General features: G+C 46.3%; 2 protein-coding genes across 2 annotated transcripts; one reads left to right on the plus strand and one right to left on the minus strand.

The window, feature by feature from the left end:
- Positions 1 to 2345: 2345 nt before the first annotated feature.
- LOC137898204 (transforming acidic coiled-coil-containing protein 1-like) lies at positions 2346 to 11781 on the minus strand. Its single transcript, XM_068742214.1, has 13 exons — positions 11376 to 11781; positions 10346 to 10452; positions 7654 to 8959; positions 6955 to 7018; positions 6470 to 6656; positions 5826 to 5884; positions 4879 to 5013; positions 4714 to 4790; positions 4550 to 4593; positions 4275 to 4438; positions 4080 to 4186; positions 3821 to 3941; positions 2346 to 3051 (listed from the first exon to the last, which is right to left on the minus strand). The coding sequence occupies exons 1-13, from the start codon at positions 11558 to 11560 to the stop codon at positions 2971 to 2973; spliced, it is 2637 nt and encodes an 878-aa protein (XP_068598315.1). The 5' UTR covers positions 11561 to 11781; the 3' UTR covers positions 2346 to 2970.
- A 2987-nt stretch (positions 11782 to 14768) lies between these two features.
- aggf1 (angiogenic factor with G patch and FHA domains 1) lies at positions 14769 to 19549 on the plus strand. The gene is made up of 16 exons (XM_068742634.1): positions 14769 to 14836; positions 14923 to 14984; positions 15216 to 15409; positions 15538 to 15637; positions 15708 to 15898; positions 16065 to 16193; positions 16295 to 16495; positions 17154 to 17568; positions 17719 to 17827; positions 18069 to 18120; positions 18197 to 18298; positions 18377 to 18542; positions 18659 to 18738; positions 18811 to 18938; positions 19016 to 19115; positions 19213 to 19549. Exons 3-16 carry the CDS (start codon positions 15224 to 15226, stop codon positions 19453 to 19455), a joined length of 2202 nt encoding a protein of 733 aa, XP_068598735.1. The 5' UTR covers positions 14769 to 14836; positions 14923 to 14984; positions 15216 to 15223; the 3' UTR covers positions 19456 to 19549.
- Positions 19550 to 20067: the final 518 nt, after the last annotated feature.

The following is a 20067-nucleotide window of genomic DNA, read 5'->3' on the forward strand; positions in this document are numbered from 1 at the left end:
ATGAATCAGGATTCACGATTGCAGCGGATTTAAACTATGCGGTTCAGCAAAATAAAAATAAAAATATACAATAAATGGAAATGTCTGTTCAGTGAAGTCAGCAGACAAACTCAAAACTCCCTCTCATTCAAACCCAAAAGCTCCGGCGTAATCTGTTTCAGAAAAAAGCACAAATCTCAACTTTATTCTACAGATTAGTCCCAAAATCATCACAAGAGTAAAGTTTTAAATCCTTTTACTATATCTTAATGCGACAGAGCAACACTGGCATCAAAGCAGATAACAAACAACATACTAAAATAAATAAGAATATTTAGACTGAGTAAAAGCGCGCACACGCTGTACAGGTAAGTTCGGAGGAGTTTTCTCGCACGCGCAGCTGCGGTCGAGGCGCGTGAGCTGTGAAACAGGACACTTACTGCGACAGACGAAGAAGAAGCGGTGAAAGACGTCCGGGAGTCAGGCCGGATCAGGGGCCGAGATGTTCCGCCGCGGTTCGTGGTCCTTCCGCTAATGTCTCCTGGGCTGGTTTTCGCTTCTGGTCTCACGGCCGCCCGCGCGCTCCCTTACCGCCCCTCGCGACACAGTGCAGCCAATGAGAACGCGCCTCAGCATCCTGGACCCGCCCACACCGGTTCGGTCGCCAGGGTTACAAAAACACAGGACTGTGATGATCACACGCCTGGGTTTACGACTTTATAAACTCGGAGAGAACGTCCATTTAGTCCATAATTACTTGCAACAGCGTGCAGCGCTGCACGTACGCGTATTTGGTCTTTAAGTGCTGCATTTAAAAATCACAGACGTCTGTCAAATTTGATTTGCCAACACGTGTGCGGATTTCACAGAAAGGTGAAATTACTTTCATGGATACGGTCGAAACAAAATCCAATAGCAGGTGTTCAGGAGAGGTGAATTTTGATCCGTTACGTTTTACGCCAAACATACCAACTGAGGCCAAAGAACTACTGCAAAACAGACAATCTTTCTATGTTGCAGTCAAAGATTCAAACAAACACAGTTGATGATGATGATGATGATGATGAAGGCTGTCTTGTGTCATGTTTAGTACCCTGAATTAAAAACAGTAAAATAATCCTCTCAGCGCATCAGAGTTGACTCTTCCCAGGGTCTTGATGGGACCTTAGTGTTTACGAGGCATTAACAATAAACCTCACTGCCCATTGTTAAACTATGCTTGGTTTTGCTGCAGGGGGGTGTTTAGAATGCAATTAGTTACGATTGAATGAGGATTACCGCTCGTTTGTCCGGGCAAACACCATTAAGTCATCAGGTGTGAATAGAGAAGTAAAGAATACCTACAGGTTGCCTGTTTTTGCTCCAGACACTGTCTGACCAGAAGTTGCAACACAACAGGCCAAACGCCGTACACACCTGTGCCGATGCATTTGTGACTGCGTGGTTGTAACAATGCGACGTCTCGGCTCACAAACAAAATACCACTACTTACAGGTCAGTAAAAAAGTGCTTCTACCGCAAGAGAGAGGGGGGAAAAAAAGATGAAACTGTCTGGTGGAACAACGATGAGTGTTCATGTTCACTAGACGACGCTCCAGTTTCAAAGATTTAGTCCAATGAGAGGAATGCATGTTAAAGCTTTACATTTACTCACAAATGCACAAAATATAGCAAGTCACACACAATATGAAGATACTCTTCAGTTTTGCACAGACTGCAAGCAAAGTTAATAAAATATAACATTTCCACATGTTGTACTGCAACAATGGGAAGAATCACATCACACTGCTGCGACAGGACAATCACGAGACCCGTCCCATCTTACAAGGACATTTAGCAATTGATTGTGCCGATATGGAAGAGGTTCCGCAGACAACTGTCCTTTATATACGAAATATGGCTGAGAAGAAATACACTAGGAGAGCCTTCAGGTTTGCTCAGAGCACAAACTGCTGTGGCATCACAAAAAACAAAGACCTTCTTCTGTAAGAATAATGCTGTCCACAATTCAGCTGACGTAGTTCACGCATTAAACCCACTGTTGTTCAGAATATATAGATGTACACACCGTATACAGTACAGTTTGGCAACAGCATTTGGAATCAAAATGAAATATATATTTTTTGCAAAATACACAAGAGAAAGGCACACGAGCAGCATTTGGGCTTGCAGATAAAATGTGAATGCAGACCAACTTTTCCATAAACAAATGCAGAGCAAGAAAATGGAGCCTGACATGGTTTATTATTACAACACGATAAGATCAACGTTTTTACTAAATGTAAGCTTCCTGCCAGACTTTGATTCTCATCCATCGCTCTCTCAATCACTCATCAAATCAATAATAATAAAACAGAATCAAAAGGTATGGTTAGTTTAAGCACTCTTTATACAATCAATAAAATAACATTTGGCGAGGGGGGGTTGCAGCACATCATGTCCCATCTTCCAACTATGTGGTTTAAACGTTCACTCTGCATAAATGAGGATTTCTGCATTAAAAGGAGGCCAATACATCTCAAATGTGAGTTGACTTGCTGATAAAAGGCGATCAATAACCTGTTTATAATCACCCAAGGAATGGCAACAAGAACAAAAACCAAATGATTACACCGATCGGTTTAGGCACTGAATGGAAAAATGTGCTTTTTCTGAAGACATCACCAAGACGGCAACTGAACAGGAAAGGTTGTGCTAAAAAATGTCCGTCCTGCGTCACCTTTCCCTTCGTTCCTACAAATGAAACGCGCTATATAACTCTTTCGACGCAGCTATCTGTGTTTATAAATCATGGCACTTGTCCTTCAAAATAATGAAAGTAGACTCTCATCGGAACCTGTGCTTCTTCAACCGTCATGACATGATTTACACTATGATCAGGAATCATTCTAAATCAACATCTGAAAAGAGTGAGGCAGTTAAAAGGGAGACGATCTGGTCGACGTGTGCTTGAAGTGATCAAATACAGAATTTACATGGTTGCTGCAGTTTTTAGTTTAAGGCTCCTCCTCCTGTTCCCAGTTTGGAGATCAGTTCATCACAGATTTTAGTTAACTCCTCAATCTCCTGATTCTGTGAGAGACAGAGAGCGGAGACTAGATTTAGGACATTTACAGCAAAGAGCAAAAATACCACAACAGAAACACAAATGTACACGATTACGATCCAACATACACACTAAAATTAATAGTTTATATTGTAATATATTACCTTTGGAAATCCAAAGATTGGAAATACTGGCTTTCTCGTTATTACATTTACTAGTCCATGCTACTAGCTAAGCCATTACCTTTCACATAAAAACAAGATATGGTCACATGATGTGATGTCGTACTTTACTATGTACGAACAGCAGAGAGGGGATCGCTCATTTAGGCCGACAACCATCGAAAAGCTTAAACTATATAAGCATCTGTAACAGCAACATGATTTTCTTATTTAGCAATTAATAATATTTATTGACATGTATTTGTTACTTTAGTCTGCTTTTGCTAAGTGAAACGGCGCCCTCTAGTGTTGCCCATCAGGACAGAATGTTGGCGTAACCTGTACACAATGCCTGCACATGAAGGACAATCAATAATATTACAGACTGGTATAAATGGAACATTTTGCAAAATCATTATTATTTCACTCTTTTACAACTATTTGCACAAAACGGAATTGTATTATTTTCAACCCAAGACCAGTCCTTTTTGATGCAACAAATTGATGAAAGACAAGAAAAAAATGTTACGTTGGCATGAACATGAGAAAATAACCAGTGCTGTAATCTCAGCACGAGTGTGACGTTTAGCCCACAAAAAACCACAACAACATCTAAAACCTGAAGTCGGTCTACCTTTTGAAGAACGGCTCTTTCGAGTGACTCCACCTTCATCTGCTCCTTCCTCAGGCTGGCATTAAGTGCAATACCCTCCGCGTTGGCCTTGGAACGTACCTGGGCTATATCCTCATTGGCCCTGTTGGACAGAATGAAGAGGCCCAGAGAGGATCTCTCATGAGAGGAAGTGTCTAGACTTCAAACGTAAACGGATATTTGGAATTCATAGTGTCTAAAGGTTGATTCCTGGAATCAAATTGCAGATAAGGAAGCTTACTTGTCCAGTTTCTCCTCCGCATGCACCTTGAGGGTTTGGTATCGAAGCTCCTCCTGCTTGATCCGCATCAGGTACTCCTGCGCGCATTTCTTCAGCACCTCTTCATTCTTAAGACATGTATGCAAAATAATACTGGGTGATTTGGTTGTAACCCAGTGCAGCGTCTGATGACGGACATACCAGGGTTCCACCCACCTTCTTGAAGCCCTCCAGGACGCCCTTCATGTTCTCATACCTCCTGAAGAGGTCAGCGAAGGAGCGTTCCACAGAGTTGAGGTCAGCTATGGCCTGATCTCTCTCTGCACTCAACTGCTTGATAGACTTGTTGCAGGACAAAGTCTTCTGCTGCTGCTCATCCTCTGCAAAGACACGAGCCAAAAGATAATACGTTGGGTCACATTTGGAGAGTAAATAAAAGAGCATTACAATCTGCTTTATCCTTGTACCACCAGCAGGTGGCAGACATTTACCAATCATCTGCGCAACTGTTTTCTCATATTCCGCTACTATTTTCCTGTCAGGACAAGGATTGAAAGTAGGATATTAGGGAACTTGTTTTCATGAAATACTTCAGAAATGTTCAGTGCGTTTGAATGTGATGCGAAATTCAGGGGAACAAGCTGAAGCACCATACCTCATCTCCAAAACCTCAGCTCTACTCTCCTCATACTTCCTCTTCCACTCATTAACCTCAATCTCTTTGGTGATTATCTGATTGCAATAAAAGGAAAGCAAAATGTTCAGATAGAAAAATCTATACACATAATCAGGTACGTGTCCGTGTGCGACGGCGGCATACCTCTTCTCTGATCTGGGCGAGCACCCCGGCCTTGTCCATCTCACTAAGTGGTGTCCCGCTGTCCTGGGACAAGGCTGGCATGTCCGAGCCCTCACTGCTGGTCATCTTTGCCGTTTGACTCGTTAGTATTTCACTCTATGGAACATGGAGGAAGATCCGACAAGAACATCCAAGATTTGAAAGTGAAATACTTCACGAAATATTTCAACTGAACCCTTCAGATCACATGACGTCTATGCAGAGAGAGCTCTGGGAATATATTTAATTAATCAAATTTCAGAATAACCTGAAGAGCCAAGTGTGGTTACCTTAGACAAATACCATAAAACTAAAAACTATACCGCCAGAAATTGCTAACAAGAATAAAGAACGAAAAGCCTCTAGTCTCCAATGGCTGTGTTCAAAACACACGTTGACTGTCCCCGTTTGCATTAGAAAGAACTCAGAGGAAGCATGCACCCCCCAATATCACTGCCACGTCGCCCCCTTCAACAGCATTTTTATTAGCAGTACTTTGAGTAAAAAGCTAAATCTATTTAAGTCTCGATAACAGATTCTTTTTCATAGGTGCAGGAAATCCATTACAATGAGCCTAAATAAATGAGGCACATCTGGACCAAACTACGCATAGCTGGGGGGGGGGGGGGGGGGGGGTTATTATGAGGTGTCTTGCATTATCAAACATAGGGAAATCTTGATCTGGAATTAGCATCCATCCATCGCGTCTTCCTTAAACCTTTAAAATTTCCAAAGAAACTCTGCCCCTACTTTGAGACATCTCGTGCTCAAACAGGCACGAACAAACCTGTGTGATGTAACAACCTCCTGCCGATAGAGGTAACAAAACGACACCACCAGGCCAACAATAGCAAACAGCTGGCACAAAACAAACCGGCAGTGTACCAGCACAAGCTGCTCCCTCCCACTGGTTCCTGTGATCCACTTACTAGATCATCTTTCAGGCTGCAGACATCCTCAATGTGACCCACAGTCTTGGTTTCAGCACCTTAGAGAAAACCAAATAATTAACTGTATAATTAAACACATACCGGTACACGTCTATAATCTGAACTTCAGTAATGAGGCCGTCTGACGAGTCCTACACTTCATTTTCCGTTCTTTTGCGCTTAATTGACAGGACAGCTGCGAGTGTGTGACAAGAAACTGGAGCGCGCGCACGGGGCAGGCACAGGGCAAAGGGCGGAGAGCAGGAGTCGGGCCCACGACGAAGAAAGAATCCCTTCATGTAACAAATAAACTTCTACCAACTAAATACAAGACGGCTAAACTTTAAGGGTGCATTGGGAGAAGCAGGAAATGACTGCGTTGAACAGAAACGGCTTCCGTGATGTTTTTAACCCTGCGGCACCTGAAGCATCGACCGTCACGGGCCTTCAGCGTGGGTTTCAGGTCAAAACGTTTCTCTGCATTCTCCTCACAATTGCGCCAAAGGGATCGATTTACTTGTAAATGCAAGAACCTTTCAAAGATTGCCGCCCATGTCATGCCCAATCAATATTAACCATCACCATCAGGCATCGAATTACATTTAAGTATGGAGTGGTCGACACTGAACTCTGGTCAAACATACCGTCTGGAGCAGAGATATCGCTGACTGGCAGCTTCTTTGCAGGCGTGTTGTTCCACTCAGGTTCTCCTTTCTCCTCCTGGCCGTCAGCCGTCGTACCCATAATGCACGTGGAGGCGAGCTTCTCCTCATCAGTGGCGTGATGAACTTGTTGAGTGATCTCTGGAGTCTGAACCCCCACTACTTCCTCCTGGGGGGGGGGTATAAGACATGAAAGATGGTGGATTTATTTCACACACAGGTACAGGTGAGTTAAATGTATTGTGAAGACGGGCGGTGGCCTGAACGACACGCGGGGCCGTGACTGATGCAGTGCGTGTGATAGGTCACACGTGTGCCACCACGCTCAGCCAGCAGTGGAGGGTTTGTTTGCACGTGTGTGTGTGGTTAAAGAGGTTAGACAACTGCTGAATAATGGACAGTGCCGTGCCACGGTGGAAAGGTGTTGTGTTTCAGAGACACAACTCACACAGACAAACACAAGTTACCTCGCGGCACAGATCGAGCGCCGACGCCTGGCTCTCGTCGTGCTTCTGGTCTTTACAGGTATTCCTACAGAAGACGACACGAGGGTCACAACAAATAGATCTCACGGCAGCGGTCCTAAAACATTTGAGTCCCCCTTCCTCTCCTATAACCGCACAGTGCCACTCAGGAGGGGTTACAAGATGGGGGACATTAACTTGTTGATGGAACTCAGGGATGATCTTGTGATCTCGAGGTGACCCTGAGGAAGGCAATATTTGCCTCACATGCTCCTTCAAGCAGGCTAGTCCCGGGCCATGACGACGGCAAAACAAAAAGAGCAGCATGCACAAAGGTGAGCGTACTTACAACAGAAAACAGAGAAACTTGACTTGTTCTGATGTCCTGAGGCTAATCGATAGTTGTGTAATGCACAAGAGAAGGAAGGATGAAGGGGATGTTGATTTAGGGAATGAAGAAAGGAGCAGGGAGAAAAGACAAAAAAAGAGCGCGTGAGTGCCGAGCATGTTAGACACTCAGCAGAGTTTAGAGTTAGAGCCTAAACACAGGAAGCAGACAGACATTAGGACAGAGCGCTGCAGCGCGAGCCCTTCTAGGGGTCTGCACATCACCAGGGAAGCAGTGCTTTGGTATTGTGTTTAAAGGCGGTGATGTTACAGCATCACCGTTCCAAACTCCTGGGACAAGAGAGAAGGACTCACGGGGCGGTCCTCGCTTTGCTCTTCTTGGGAATCTGCTTCTCTTTGTTCTCCCCTGCTGGCTGCGCCGCCTTCGGTTTGCCTCTGGCCTTTTCTTTCTTGCCCGGCTGAGGAGTGCTGAACGACGAGTCGTCTGTGTTTATGGTTTTGGAGGGTTTGAAAGGGTCCAGAGTGTCGTCAGAATTGTCTGGATCAAGATTGCGGAAGCTCTTTTTGAGCACTGGAGAGCTGCTCATTTGGTTATTGCTACCAAATGGGTTAAAATTAGGGTCGTCCCACTGACTGGGGTCAAAGTTGGACATTCCCGTTTTAGGAATAGGAACATCGTCAAGGTTCAGGGGCGCAGTAGAGTCTGATGATGGCAATGCAGTTTCCACAAGAGGATTTGAAAGTGTTTCTGATGCTGGTTTAGAATCTGATTCTAATGCTGGTTGAGAATCTGGTTCTAATGCTGGTTGAGAATCTGGTTCTAATCCTGCTGGTTTGATGGAAGCCTCTGATCCCATCGGCTTCCGTTTCTTTGATGCAAGTTTGCTGACTGTCTTTTTGCCACCTAACTTCCTCCGAGCTGGCTGACTGACTGGCCCCTCATCCAGACCCAACTCCAGCATCACTGTCTTTGCCTCTGATGATGATCCCATCATATCCCCATCTGCTGAAACTGCTGAGCTGGTGTTGCAGAGAGACAATGAGTCACCGAGTGGCTCAAATCTCTGGGTAGAGTTTGGCCCACACGGTGGGGGAGAATTTGGGATTTTACATCCACCACTGGTGAAGGGGTTAAAGCAGTCATCCAGCTGGTCAGGGTCAAATTTGTAAGATCCCTTAGGAATAGGAAGATCTGGTTCCCCGTTTGTTTGGGCAACATCGTTCCACGACACCGTCACGTTCAGGGGTGGAGGTTTCGATTCCTTGGTTTCGGTTTTCTGAATTGGTTCTGTGTGGCTGAGGTCATTGCAATATGGTTCTGGTTCAGCAGGAGGCTTCTGCTCAGAGGGCTCTGGAGTCAGACTGGGGGCAGGTTCGTTGATCCGATCCAAGTCTGGCTCTGGGGTTGGATCTGACCCTGGTGCTGCAGTTGGAGTCACCTCAGGGACAGGGACTAGGTCTTGTTCAAATGAAGGGGCCACTTCAGGCATGTCCATCACTATGGTTGAAGCTGGGACAGGTTCAGGACCCAGGTCTACTTCTCGGGCCTGGATGCTTTCCTTCAGGGGACCACCCATGGGGTCTGCAGGGTCGCCCTGACCCATGTCGTGCTGCTGCCCAACAGGAGCAGTCACTATCAGGCGCTCCTCTTTATCCCCACCTGAATTAAAAATGAGAACAAAACCAACAGACATCATCACGAACGCACAACACGCACACACTGAATGCACACTTCTACCGCTGATAATCCCACCAATCATACCGCAACTCAGACGCAGTTAGCATCTGATTGGTTACAAGCCAGGCACCTGTTCTGATCTACTGCTGTTGCCATGGTGATGTTCTACTATAAGAGTCATGATGTCCAAACCAAATAGTCGAGGAGGTAAGAAGAGCTACGGTTTGTCTTGGGCTGTGTGTTTACGTAAATGTGAACATAAAATCGCCTCGAGGGAACGCTTTGACAGCCCGTTTCAGCGTTCCGGTCAGACTCCATATTCGTGTAATATTATGTTGCTAGGAGACAAGCACAGCCTGCTGTGTTGCTACCTACCACCATTCACATTAGCATGTTCCCCGAGTGTCACGTCAAATTGTGCCTGCAGATACGTTCCTAGACAAAGAAGACTTCACAGCGTGGAACGAAACTCACTCTGCTGACACGGAACGATACGCAAACATCTGATTCGCTAAATCAGCTGTTTTGCACATGTTTAGCTTTCTTATGCAATATCTCTGACAATATTGTTTTGCTGGCAGTGATTTGTCTGTCTCTGGCTATAAACTGTTTAGACTTTGCAGACTTTGGATGGGTGAAAACAAACAGCCGTCAGAGCGTTGGCTTTCTAGAGACACTTTCACCTCCAGCCTGCCAGGATCTCCCGCAGGGAGGGAAGCTCGCCAAACAGAAGGGGCCGTCTCACTCTATTCTGGTCGACTCTCACATCGTACACTTCTGGAAAATGTTGTTGGAGCCGTTTTTCCCCAATAAAAGCAGTCTTACTTCAATCCAAGGCCTCCTAACAACCCTCCTTCTAAAAGGGACCTGGGTGACGGCTTCGGCCTGATAACAAGCTTTGTTCAGTCACTCCCCTCATTGTGAAAATGGGGCGAAACGGAGCTTCTTTTTTTTTTTTTTTTGAACCTGCTGAATTCCAGAGCAAAGGCCGTTCCCACACTGTCACAGACTCCTCCTCTAAACGAATCAAACGACAATGGCGGCGCTTCTTCACATGCAATACTTATCCTAAACAGTGTGTGTTTACCGCAATAACTTCAGATTGGATCTGTCCTGTACTTTTGCGCCGTGCAGAGCCTGCTTAATTTCAGGTGGAATTCATATGCCAATGCTTAAAATGACATAATTGTTAAATCCAAAAAAAAAAAAATTGTTGACGATGACAACGAAGACATTCCCATATGTAAAGATTGAGCATTTAGAGGGTGATCAGTTCCCAGGGTAACTTCAGGGACGGTGCAGATGCTGATTAATGACAACGTTTGAACACCCTCTCTCCGACTGCTTTTTGTTCAGCAGTGGTCTCACCTGCTTTGTCCGGGTCAGAGTTGTTCTCCACCTCTCCTGGGAAGGGGGGAGGGACACGAACAGGAGTCGCCGCTTCAGGAGTGTCAAAATGACCCTCTGAGTCAGAGCTGTGAAAGCCAAGAGCACAGCGAGAGAGCGTGAACTTCACAAACATTTCAAATATGAGGAAGTAGGAGAACAGAGGTGGAGTCCCGTCCACGTTATAAAACACTGTGAACCTCCATGACCAATTAGAAAGGAGCAGAACTACACACACCTCAAATGTGGAAGGAGAAAGACAAATTAAAATGTGATTATATTATCTCCAAAACCTTTTCAGTTCTACAGACCTATTTTTCTGTTGTCTTAAACTAAGGGAAACCCCCAGCCCTGTTTGAGTCATGCCGAATATGCATAAACATGGACGACTGAGAAAATGAAGACAAAGAGGAAGTAAAACCAGCCACAACCTTCCTGCCACATCTCCAGCACTGCATCAGGTACAAGCACGGCAGAAACGCATCCGTCTTAACACAAGACGTGAACATCGAATAGAGTCTGATCATCGTGTCGCTGTCGAGCAGCGACATTTGTAACATACTGAAGCGACTGCTGCTAGTAAACAAAGATGATTTTGGCAGAGTAGTGACCTCATCGAGTTGACAAAACAAACTAGGTGGAAATCACACGTTGGTCCAGGATGTTTTCTCAAAGCAGTCAGAGGCCATGATGCAGGAACGTGTGTCAATGTTTGCCTCGTGAAAACGAGGCCGCCTGCAGGGCGTGAAGGAGGAACAGAACCGAGGTGCAGCGAGGAGATGGAGAAAAACAGTTCAGTGGTGATCAATAACCAGAGCTGAACACTTGTATAACACGCCGCACGGTCCTCCTGGTGAAGACTAGAATGCTGACACAGATTGTTTTTTTCGTACGTAGCCTTCATAATATTAGAAGCATGATTTCTTAACGTGACAGTCAAACACGCACACAAACAATTGGAACTGCTCCTTTCTCCAGGCCACAGTTTTTCCACTCTCAGGGCTCCACTTGCCTGCAGCCTTGAGATCTCTCCTCCTCCTCCTCCTCCTCCTCCTCCTCCTTTCCTCTCGCTCCACGTTGCTCCCTTTCCTTGCTGGCCCCAACTCCCTCTTTATCCTCCTCCTCCTCCTCCTCTTCTCCCCCTCGCACTGCCGTCCACGTCCATTTGGCCCATGACACGGGGGACAGCCAGGACATCCCCGAGCCGTCCACGGCGGGGATTCGACGCTCCGACTCCCTGGGCTGCTTTCCAGAGTCTGGCGGATCCGTTGTCGTGCGTTTCTTCTTCCTCTTCGGCAGCTCTTACATCTTCCCCGCGCTCACACACGTTTTCAGATCCTCGTTAAAGAGAGGAGACAATCCTTTTTCCGCTCCTCCGGATATTCTCAATCACAAAAGTGAGGAAGACAACCGCGGTCCGACATTCCCCCCCTCCACGGGTCGCCTCGCTCCTGCTCCTGCGGCTGAATACCACAGCTCTGATCAGCTGGATTTCAAAAAAGCTATTTCACGCTGCCCCGCCTCCCCTCGACGCCCCTCCCCTCCCCTCGACGCTCCCTCCAATCAGTCCCCTTCACATCGGGCCAGCCCACTGACTCAAACACAGCAGGGGGGAGGCGGGAAGCGCCGAGCAGCTTCTCTTTACTCAACCGCATTGGCCACCCCTGTGGCTGGATAATGGTACATCCCTGCCTGGCCGCTTCCACTCTGAGGCGGAAGGAGGGAGACAGAAAACAAACACAGAGGCTGGCTGTCAGCAGCTACTGTCCGGAGTCCGGACTGTGCGTCCCTGGCTCATTCAAGCCGATGCAAGGCATCAAAGTAAACTGATGTCATTACAAAATAATGTTCATAGTTAATTCAATTGTGTTATGCAATATCGCCTCATGCGGTTACGCAGGGTAAGTCAGCATACATCGTAAATAAAGAATCCTCGATATATTTGAAAATACTTCTGTTTAGCATTTTTTAGCGGGTAGATCTTTGTGACTTGGTTCTTTTACAAGTAGCTCGCATGCTGAAAGGGTGTGGGCACCCCCGGCGTCTGTTTCCGCCTCCTTCGCTCTCCTCCAGGCTGTTCCACAGTGAACTGTTGCTCCCATGATCCGTCCGGTGCCAGGCATGACGAGAGGAACCCGTTCCCACGGCTAGCCCCGGGATACGCGCCTCTGTGTGCGCGATAACGACTGAGACTAGATCAGTGGTAAAACCCCAGCTCAAAACGCGCCATTACTCATGATGAGTGTTTGCAATACCTCAGTAAAGACTTCTCTGCACCCGCAGGAACCTAAACGCAACCAAAATGGTATCCTCTTATTTCATACTGTAGCTCATGCGTTCTGGTAGAAACGTCATGACACCCGAGTCTGCCTCAGAAATAGCGTCCTATAATTATTTAAATCGGGCTAGTCAAGCAGAAGTAATTCATTTTTGGTTCCAATTTGTGGAGTTCCTCAAGAGAACTTGTTATTTATTCTGTAATCACACCAGGAAATCTAGTGCTGAATTCATGGCTTTATTTAAGCCTTCAAAATGTGCCATATGGCTGCTGTATTTTTAAGGTGTCCTGTATATATTGTTTTCTAATTCTGTCGCCCTCCCCACCAGAAACTTCTCCAGGGTTTGACTTTACAGCTTAACTCCGCCCAAATACCGATGGAGGATCAGGTCAGAGACACATGTGCCTCAGAGTTTCCACACTGGGACAGAAAGGGTGGAGTTCCTCCAGCACTCACTTATTTACTGTCTGGTGGTGAAGAGGAGGAGGATTCCTTCTTGAACTCATCGCAGTGCAAGTACACCAACGTACGAGGATTCATTTAAGCTTTTATTCCAGGGGTACTACTTTGAATATAAACAATAAGACGTACTTTTTACTGTTTTAGGTATTATTAATCCGCATACATTTGGAGCAGCAATACTTGTAGTGATCCGAATTGAAGAACAGAGGAAGTGCCACTGATTGAGATGCTGTGTGTAACAGTCTGCATGTGGCTTATGATGGGATACAGTAGTCTAGATTTATGTTTCATCACAACTGTAAGGGAAACTAAAGTCCCAGCCTTCAAACAGGAAACGCCTATAATGAGACAGTGTGAGATGAATATTCACCGTATGGCGACTTCTTATTAGAAAATAATTTGTTACGGCGGAGATTATTGTCTTCAGGGGCAGTGAAAGTTTCTTCAACTCATGTATGTTTAAGTTACAGAATCGGTGGGTTAACAGCGACATCTAGTGATAAAAGCGCATAATGGCGCAAAAGGTTCACATTATAGAATAATAGGTATTTTTAAAATAACCAGTTAAAAGTTTTGATAAGAATCACCAATTAAAATACTTCATGTAATTTCAAAATCCAGAGTGTATGCCAACAATGTTGCCGTCACTAAAAACCGGACAATCATAAAAAGACCTTCCACAGCTGGAACATTATGAGTTGCCCTGTTTCGAGTATTTTTTTATATATCCCCGCCAAGGAGGTTATGTTTTTGACACTGTTTGTTAGTAGGATTAATTTTGGGAGCGATCTGGATAGAAAAAAAATATCTAGATTTTTCCATTTACTTATAATGGAGATTTTTTTCCAAAAAGGCATATCTTGTAAAATGTGCATTAAGCTCCCTCACCAAAAATCACAGTCAAAGGGGTCCGATATGCACTGTCATGTAAAATACCTTCTAGATCTGATCCAGAATGAGGTCAGGAAAAAATATTACATTTTAATATTGAAAACCCGATTTACAGATTCAAAAATCTGTTTAAAATACCCAAACTCTGATTCAATTTTACTTTTCATGATTCGAATCACCATCTGGATTTTTTGTGCCTTGGAGGAGGTTTGCGCTCTCCGAGTGCTTTTCTAGTTTTTTGTTGTTGTTTTTTTCTAATATGATTATTATTATTTTTTCACGATCTTGGCAAGAATCTTCATCTGGGCCTGGATCTGTCTCAAATTCTAATCAACTCTTCACTGGCCCATGACCTACACAAAATTTAATTTGAGTTATACAAACAAACCGCCCCCAACTCTAGAGGCAATAAGCATCTAATGTGACTACAGTATAAACTAAAATTATATTCAACATTTTCAAGATTTTCACCAAATAATGTGCATTGTAACATCTTGTGTGTTTAAAAATGTATTTTGGAAAATGCAGCAATTTCAGAAAGATAGCGTTACACGCTGTGATCAGGGGAAGTTAAGATAAAGCAACGTAAGAAAAGTAAAATAATATAAAATGCAAACGTTAAATGACGTAATAGAAGCGATTTGCTGCATTGAAAAGCATTTACAATATTTAGTCGATAGGTGGCACCAAATGCTTTTGCGATCCGTCAGATGTACGGAGAGAAAGTAGGTCCTCCACCCCCGAAGAAGAACTCCTTCCGTTAGCTAGTGTGACGTAGACGGCAAATAGTAAATGGCGGTCGCGCAAAGACTGAGCAGTAAACGTTACTACGGTCAAAACTGTAACTGTCTAATTATCATCAAAAACATGTATTCGACTGTGTCGATAACTCGGGGTAGTTATAAAATGTCCCTTTTCAACTTTCAGGTCGGCTTCTGTATCGCGCTGACCGGAAATTCGCTTCCAAAGAGACGAAAGCGGAGCAAACGGTAAGAGCAGCGACAGGGATCCTGCTTATGGCGGCAGCGGCGCTGGGTTCGACCGTCTCCACAGGAACTCCCTTACTGTCTCTGTTGAATGGCTTAACGTTAACGAATGGTCCGGAAGCAGATGCGTGAGCTACATCCTGTTAGCTACGGCGAACACCCCGCGAAGCTGCTTCTCTCATGAGTTTGCTTCGCTTGCAAAGTTCAAAAATCAACCAACAATCAATCCCCCAGTGGAACTAATGGAGAAGGAAGATGGAGACGATGACACCGAGTCCGAAGAGGTCGAGCTCCGCCTGAAGGCAGAGTCACTGCAACAGGAGCTCAACGAGTGCAGAGACGAGATAGTGAAGCTCCAGAAGCAGCTTCAGCAGTCCGAGAGGCTGCAGAGGAGCACAGAGAGCTACAACGAAGACCTGAGGGAGCAGGTCAGTGCAAACGGACCGCGGCGGTGCTGTGCGAGTGTGTGGTGAACGACGACCCGGTAACACTGTAATCAATGGAACCGTAGCACGTGTAATGCGTTGCATAATCACAATGGAACGTGTCGCGTCAGGTTGACAAGCTGAGCGCAGAGATCCATGAACGGAAGAAGAAGGATAAGGACAGAGCGGACGTCGACACCCAGACGGAAGAATACGTGTGGACGGAAACGGGTGCGTTGGCCTCCCTCATAGCCACTCCTTCAGTTTATCAGAGAACAAGTGTTATAATACTGCTCTTCAGATTATTACAACTACTACTATGGAGGCTGCTCCCAGAACCCAGAGGCTGCAAACGTTCAGGAAGGTCTGGCCGTGGCGGCGGCGGTGGATGCAACTGATGGCGCTGAAACAGCAGAGGGTTCAACATCAAAGGAAGCGGCAGCTGCTGAAGTTCCCGGTCATCCTGACAATGATGTTGCAGCAGCCGCAGAGGTTTTTGGTTTTAAACTTACTGGCTATATTAAACGCTTAGTTTGAACAAAAGTTTTTAACAGATCACTTATTCGTATCAAAACGGATCCAGATGATTACAAAAATGAGCACATTGAACTTATGACGATGTGATGGAGCTAATGAATGACATTATGTCTCTCAGGAGGCCGATGGGGAATCCATAGCGGACATGCTGAGGGTTACTGCTGAAGAGGCCATGACGGGGACCGGCTTTGTCTTTGATGAGTCTACTGGGATGTACTATGACCACAGCACCGGCTTCTACTATGACTCGGTTTGTAAAACGTTTCGATCGTTTCACTGTTAAGTCACGGCGGCGCCGAGCTGTTTGGTTTCATATTTGAGCGGTCTAATGGGTGTTTTTGCCTTCCTCAGGCCAGTCAGTTGTACTACGATAACAACACGGGCATCTACTACTACTGCGATGCAGAGAGTGGACGGTACCAGTTTCATTCCAGAATTGAGGTTCCTGCGGCACAAACTGCTTCAGAGTCTTGCCAAGACAAGAGCACTGATGAGAAGAAGGCCAGGAAGCATAAGAAATGGTTCAAGAGGACCCACGAGAAGGACGAGAAGGTACGGGACACCAAGATGGGATGTTACAGGCCTATGTTCGACGGCTGGCAGCTGGCTTTTGGCTTTGTAGTTCCCTGGAAAAACAGTTTCAAATCCTCCCGATGTGACTGGTCTCACTCTTTAAATGCTTATTAATAAATATAAAGCTAATTGCCTAACTTATTGGCAAATATGAAGATTTCTTCTAACCGGCTTCCCACAGAGGTACCTTGAACATTAACGTGGAAAGCAATTCAAATGAAAAGTTCCAACGCTGGTTTTTATTACCAGCCTTAATTTAATAAGATTTGTTTTGGGTCATAATGGTGTGATTAAATACTTATAAATCTCTCATAAAGGTCCAGGCTTAATTTAATGGACTCTGTTATCCATACGAAACTGTTTTAATGGCCCGTCAGATGTCATGACTCAGTGTTGAATCTACATGCATCTGTAAATCACGAACCCCAAATTAGTCGAGGATTCCGTCATCTCTGATTTCAAACTGCAATGCGGAACAAAAAACTTTCTAGTTCTGTAATTGGTCTTCAGAGATTTAAACCTTGTAAGACACAGTGCCAGAGCACGGTATGGAATTTGGGTTTTGGGATCTATAAAGCCAGATTGCACGCTGTCAGCGAATCACCAGAAATGGTTACCATTGACTGTTTAATGGCAGGAACCAACATGTGACGAGTTTAAGTCTGAAGAAAGAGGAACCGACTCGGGTGGACAGCAGACGGCCAAGAAACTGAGGCAAAGATCTTGCAGTCCAGATGTGGCCACGCGTAGAAAAGACTCTTCTAAACACCATGAGGAGAAGGGCAGATCTTCATCGAAGAGGAAGAAGCAGAACGGCTCACACTGTGATGAACGGGGGAGATCAAAGAAAAAACGCAAGAAATCCAAGTCCAAAAAACGGAAGAAAAAGAGCAAGGCCCGGAGCGACAGCGAAGGGAACAGCGAATTAGAAGAGGGCGAGATCACAGAATCGGAGAAAGAAGAGTGGGAGTCTGTCCCCTCCGTCTCGTCGTCCGCTAGCTCCCCCTCTAAAGAAAGCACAGAGTCCAAAATGGAGACTCAGAGTCAGGAAGGTGAGAAAAAAAGGAGGCTGCTTTAAAAATAATAAGTGTAAAGGGCTGACATCTTCACAATCAATACGTCTGTGAATCAGTTTCATCTGAAACATACGACACCAGCTGTGCCTTCCCATAAAGTCCTGTTCTGTTCTGTTTCTCTCGCAGGCAAAGACATCTGGCCGCCCTGCGTCAGAGTGACAGTGGTCAGATCTCCCGTGCTGCAGGTGGGAACTCTGTTCATCATCACAGCGGACTCTCCGGCCACGGTCGGCAGGTTTGTGTCACTTTCGTTTCACTCTCACGGGCCAGCAGGGCTTCCTGTTAGGTTTACACGAAAGATCGCTTCTTCCACATCAAGTAAAACAGAGTCCACATTGTTCCAGAGTGGTTAACAGTAGTACGGAAGGAAAGGAAAGAAGGTCTCGGCCTGAGGGGACATTTAGGAGAATGGGAGCAGTGTCTTCCAGCAGGAACATGACGTTTGTCAGAAACCCGTTTGCGTCTTTATGTTGCAGAGAGAAAGACATGGACCATGCTATTCGGATAGCAGAAATGGGAGTTAGCAAGGTAATTCCTGTCTTCCTGGGTTCATCACAATCCATTTGGATGACATTTGTAAAAGATTTGTTTTGCTTTGTTTCAGTTCCACGCTGAAGTCTACTTTGACCAGGAGAAGCAGGGCTACATGCTGGTGGACCAGGGGAGCCAGAACGGAACCGTCATCAACGGCAGCAGAATCATTCAGGTCTGCAGCAGCAGACGGAGAGAGCGTGCCGAGTCAGGCAGAAAACGCTAAACGAAGTATTCACTTCTGTTTCTGCAGCCCAAAACCAAGTGTGAGCCGCACGCGCTGATGCACGGGGACGAGGTGAAGATGGGGGAGACCGTGCTGTCGTTCCACATCCACTCGGGGACCGACACCTGTGACGGCTGCGAGCCCGGTCAGGTGATGGCTCACCTCAGCAAGCACAAGAGAGAAGAGAACACAGGTGAGGAGCCTGAACGTCTCTCCTCAAACCAACGTAGTCGAGGTTGCCTTCAGTCGACCTCGACTTGATCCTGTAAGAAGACGGGTGGGTTTAGCTTTAGCTTGTGTTCCTCGAAGGCCCCGCTCTCTCAAAAGAGGACAAGGAAGCGCTCAGACAGAAGGAGCTGAAGCAGATGAAGGCCAAATACGGCCTGCAGGTGAGCGACAGACCACCGTTTGAACCGTCTCCTCGTCACGCAGCCAGTCACATTCGTGCTTCTCTGAAACAGGGCAGTCAGTTTGGGGAGGCCAAGACCGCGAGGAACACCAAATACAAGGACCGAGCAGAGTCTCGAAGGCAAACGGTGGGCAGCGAGGGCGTCTTCCAGCGAGATGACGCTCCCGCCTCCGTTCACGAGTAAGTGGTTTGTCCTGGTAAAGACTAGATAAGGAACACGGCGGATAAAGCGATGAGCACTTATTGCCTTCCCAAAGGGAGATCAGCGAAGTCAACAAAGGGCGGAAAATGCTGGAGAAGATGGGCTGGAAGAAAGGAGAGGGACTCGGCAAAGAGGGGACCGGAATGAAAAGCCCGGTGAGAGCGTCCGGCGGCTCGTCCCGTTAGAAGTCGTCTGAAATGAAGCGTGAAGCGACTAAACGGTCTGATTTCTGGCTGCGCGCCGTCTCCACAGATCGAACTGAAAATCAGGAAGTGCCAGTCGGGTTTGGGGACCGGCGCCGCCATGTCCCTGGATGTCGTCGCTATAAACAGATCCAAGTCGCAGGCGAACTGGGAGAAAGCACGCGAGCGGTTCGCTGATTCCCACCAGCCTGACGTGCAGCCGGCAAACACACAGGCGGACAGGACGACCAAAGCCTGGGTGAAGGCCGAAGAGGAGGCGGAGACAGCCGACACACACGCAGGACAGAGTTAGAAACGAGTGGATGCGTGTGCGTAGCGGCCGGATCGACACACCGGGGGGGCGATGCATTTCAATAACGTGTAAACGGAAATTAAAGCGAGCATCGAGGCGGCTGCTGCTTCCTGTTTTCTCTTTCTTCAGGAGGGTAAACTCAAACGCCATCGACCCGCCGCTTGTCCCGTGTCCCGCATTACTCGAGTGTGTGGAAGTCTGACGGGCGTACCTCCCAAAGCTAAAGAGGGCACGAATCGACTTGAGTAAACATTTACACGGCGAGGCCATCGTTCTGAGCTTGTGCTGTAAAATGACTCGCCCGCGTTAACGCCCTCCTACCTTTGCATGTCAAACTTTCACTCAAGCTTTCAGGTCGATCTGAACTGTTGCCTGTTCCAGTAACACACACACACACACACACACACACACACACACACACCGTAAAGGACAATGAGCAGGCCGACTATCTGGAGGTGTTCCGAGGGTGTGTGTGTGTGTGCGTGCACAATTTGGTGCTCGGACAGAGGTCACTCTCGCACCGAATGGAACAAGACGTGCCGTAGCTCGTCTCATAAAGTCATAGATTGAGTGTTTGGTAATATCGGAGCGATCGATAGAGAGATCAATAGA

This window comes from Brachionichthys hirsutus, chromosome 8 (genome assembly GCF_040956055.1).
Source record: "Brachionichthys hirsutus isolate HB-005 chromosome 8, CSIRO-AGI_Bhir_v1, whole genome shotgun sequence".
Classification (NCBI taxonomy): domain Eukaryota; kingdom Metazoa; phylum Chordata; class Actinopteri; order Lophiiformes; family Brachionichthyidae; genus Brachionichthys; species Brachionichthys hirsutus.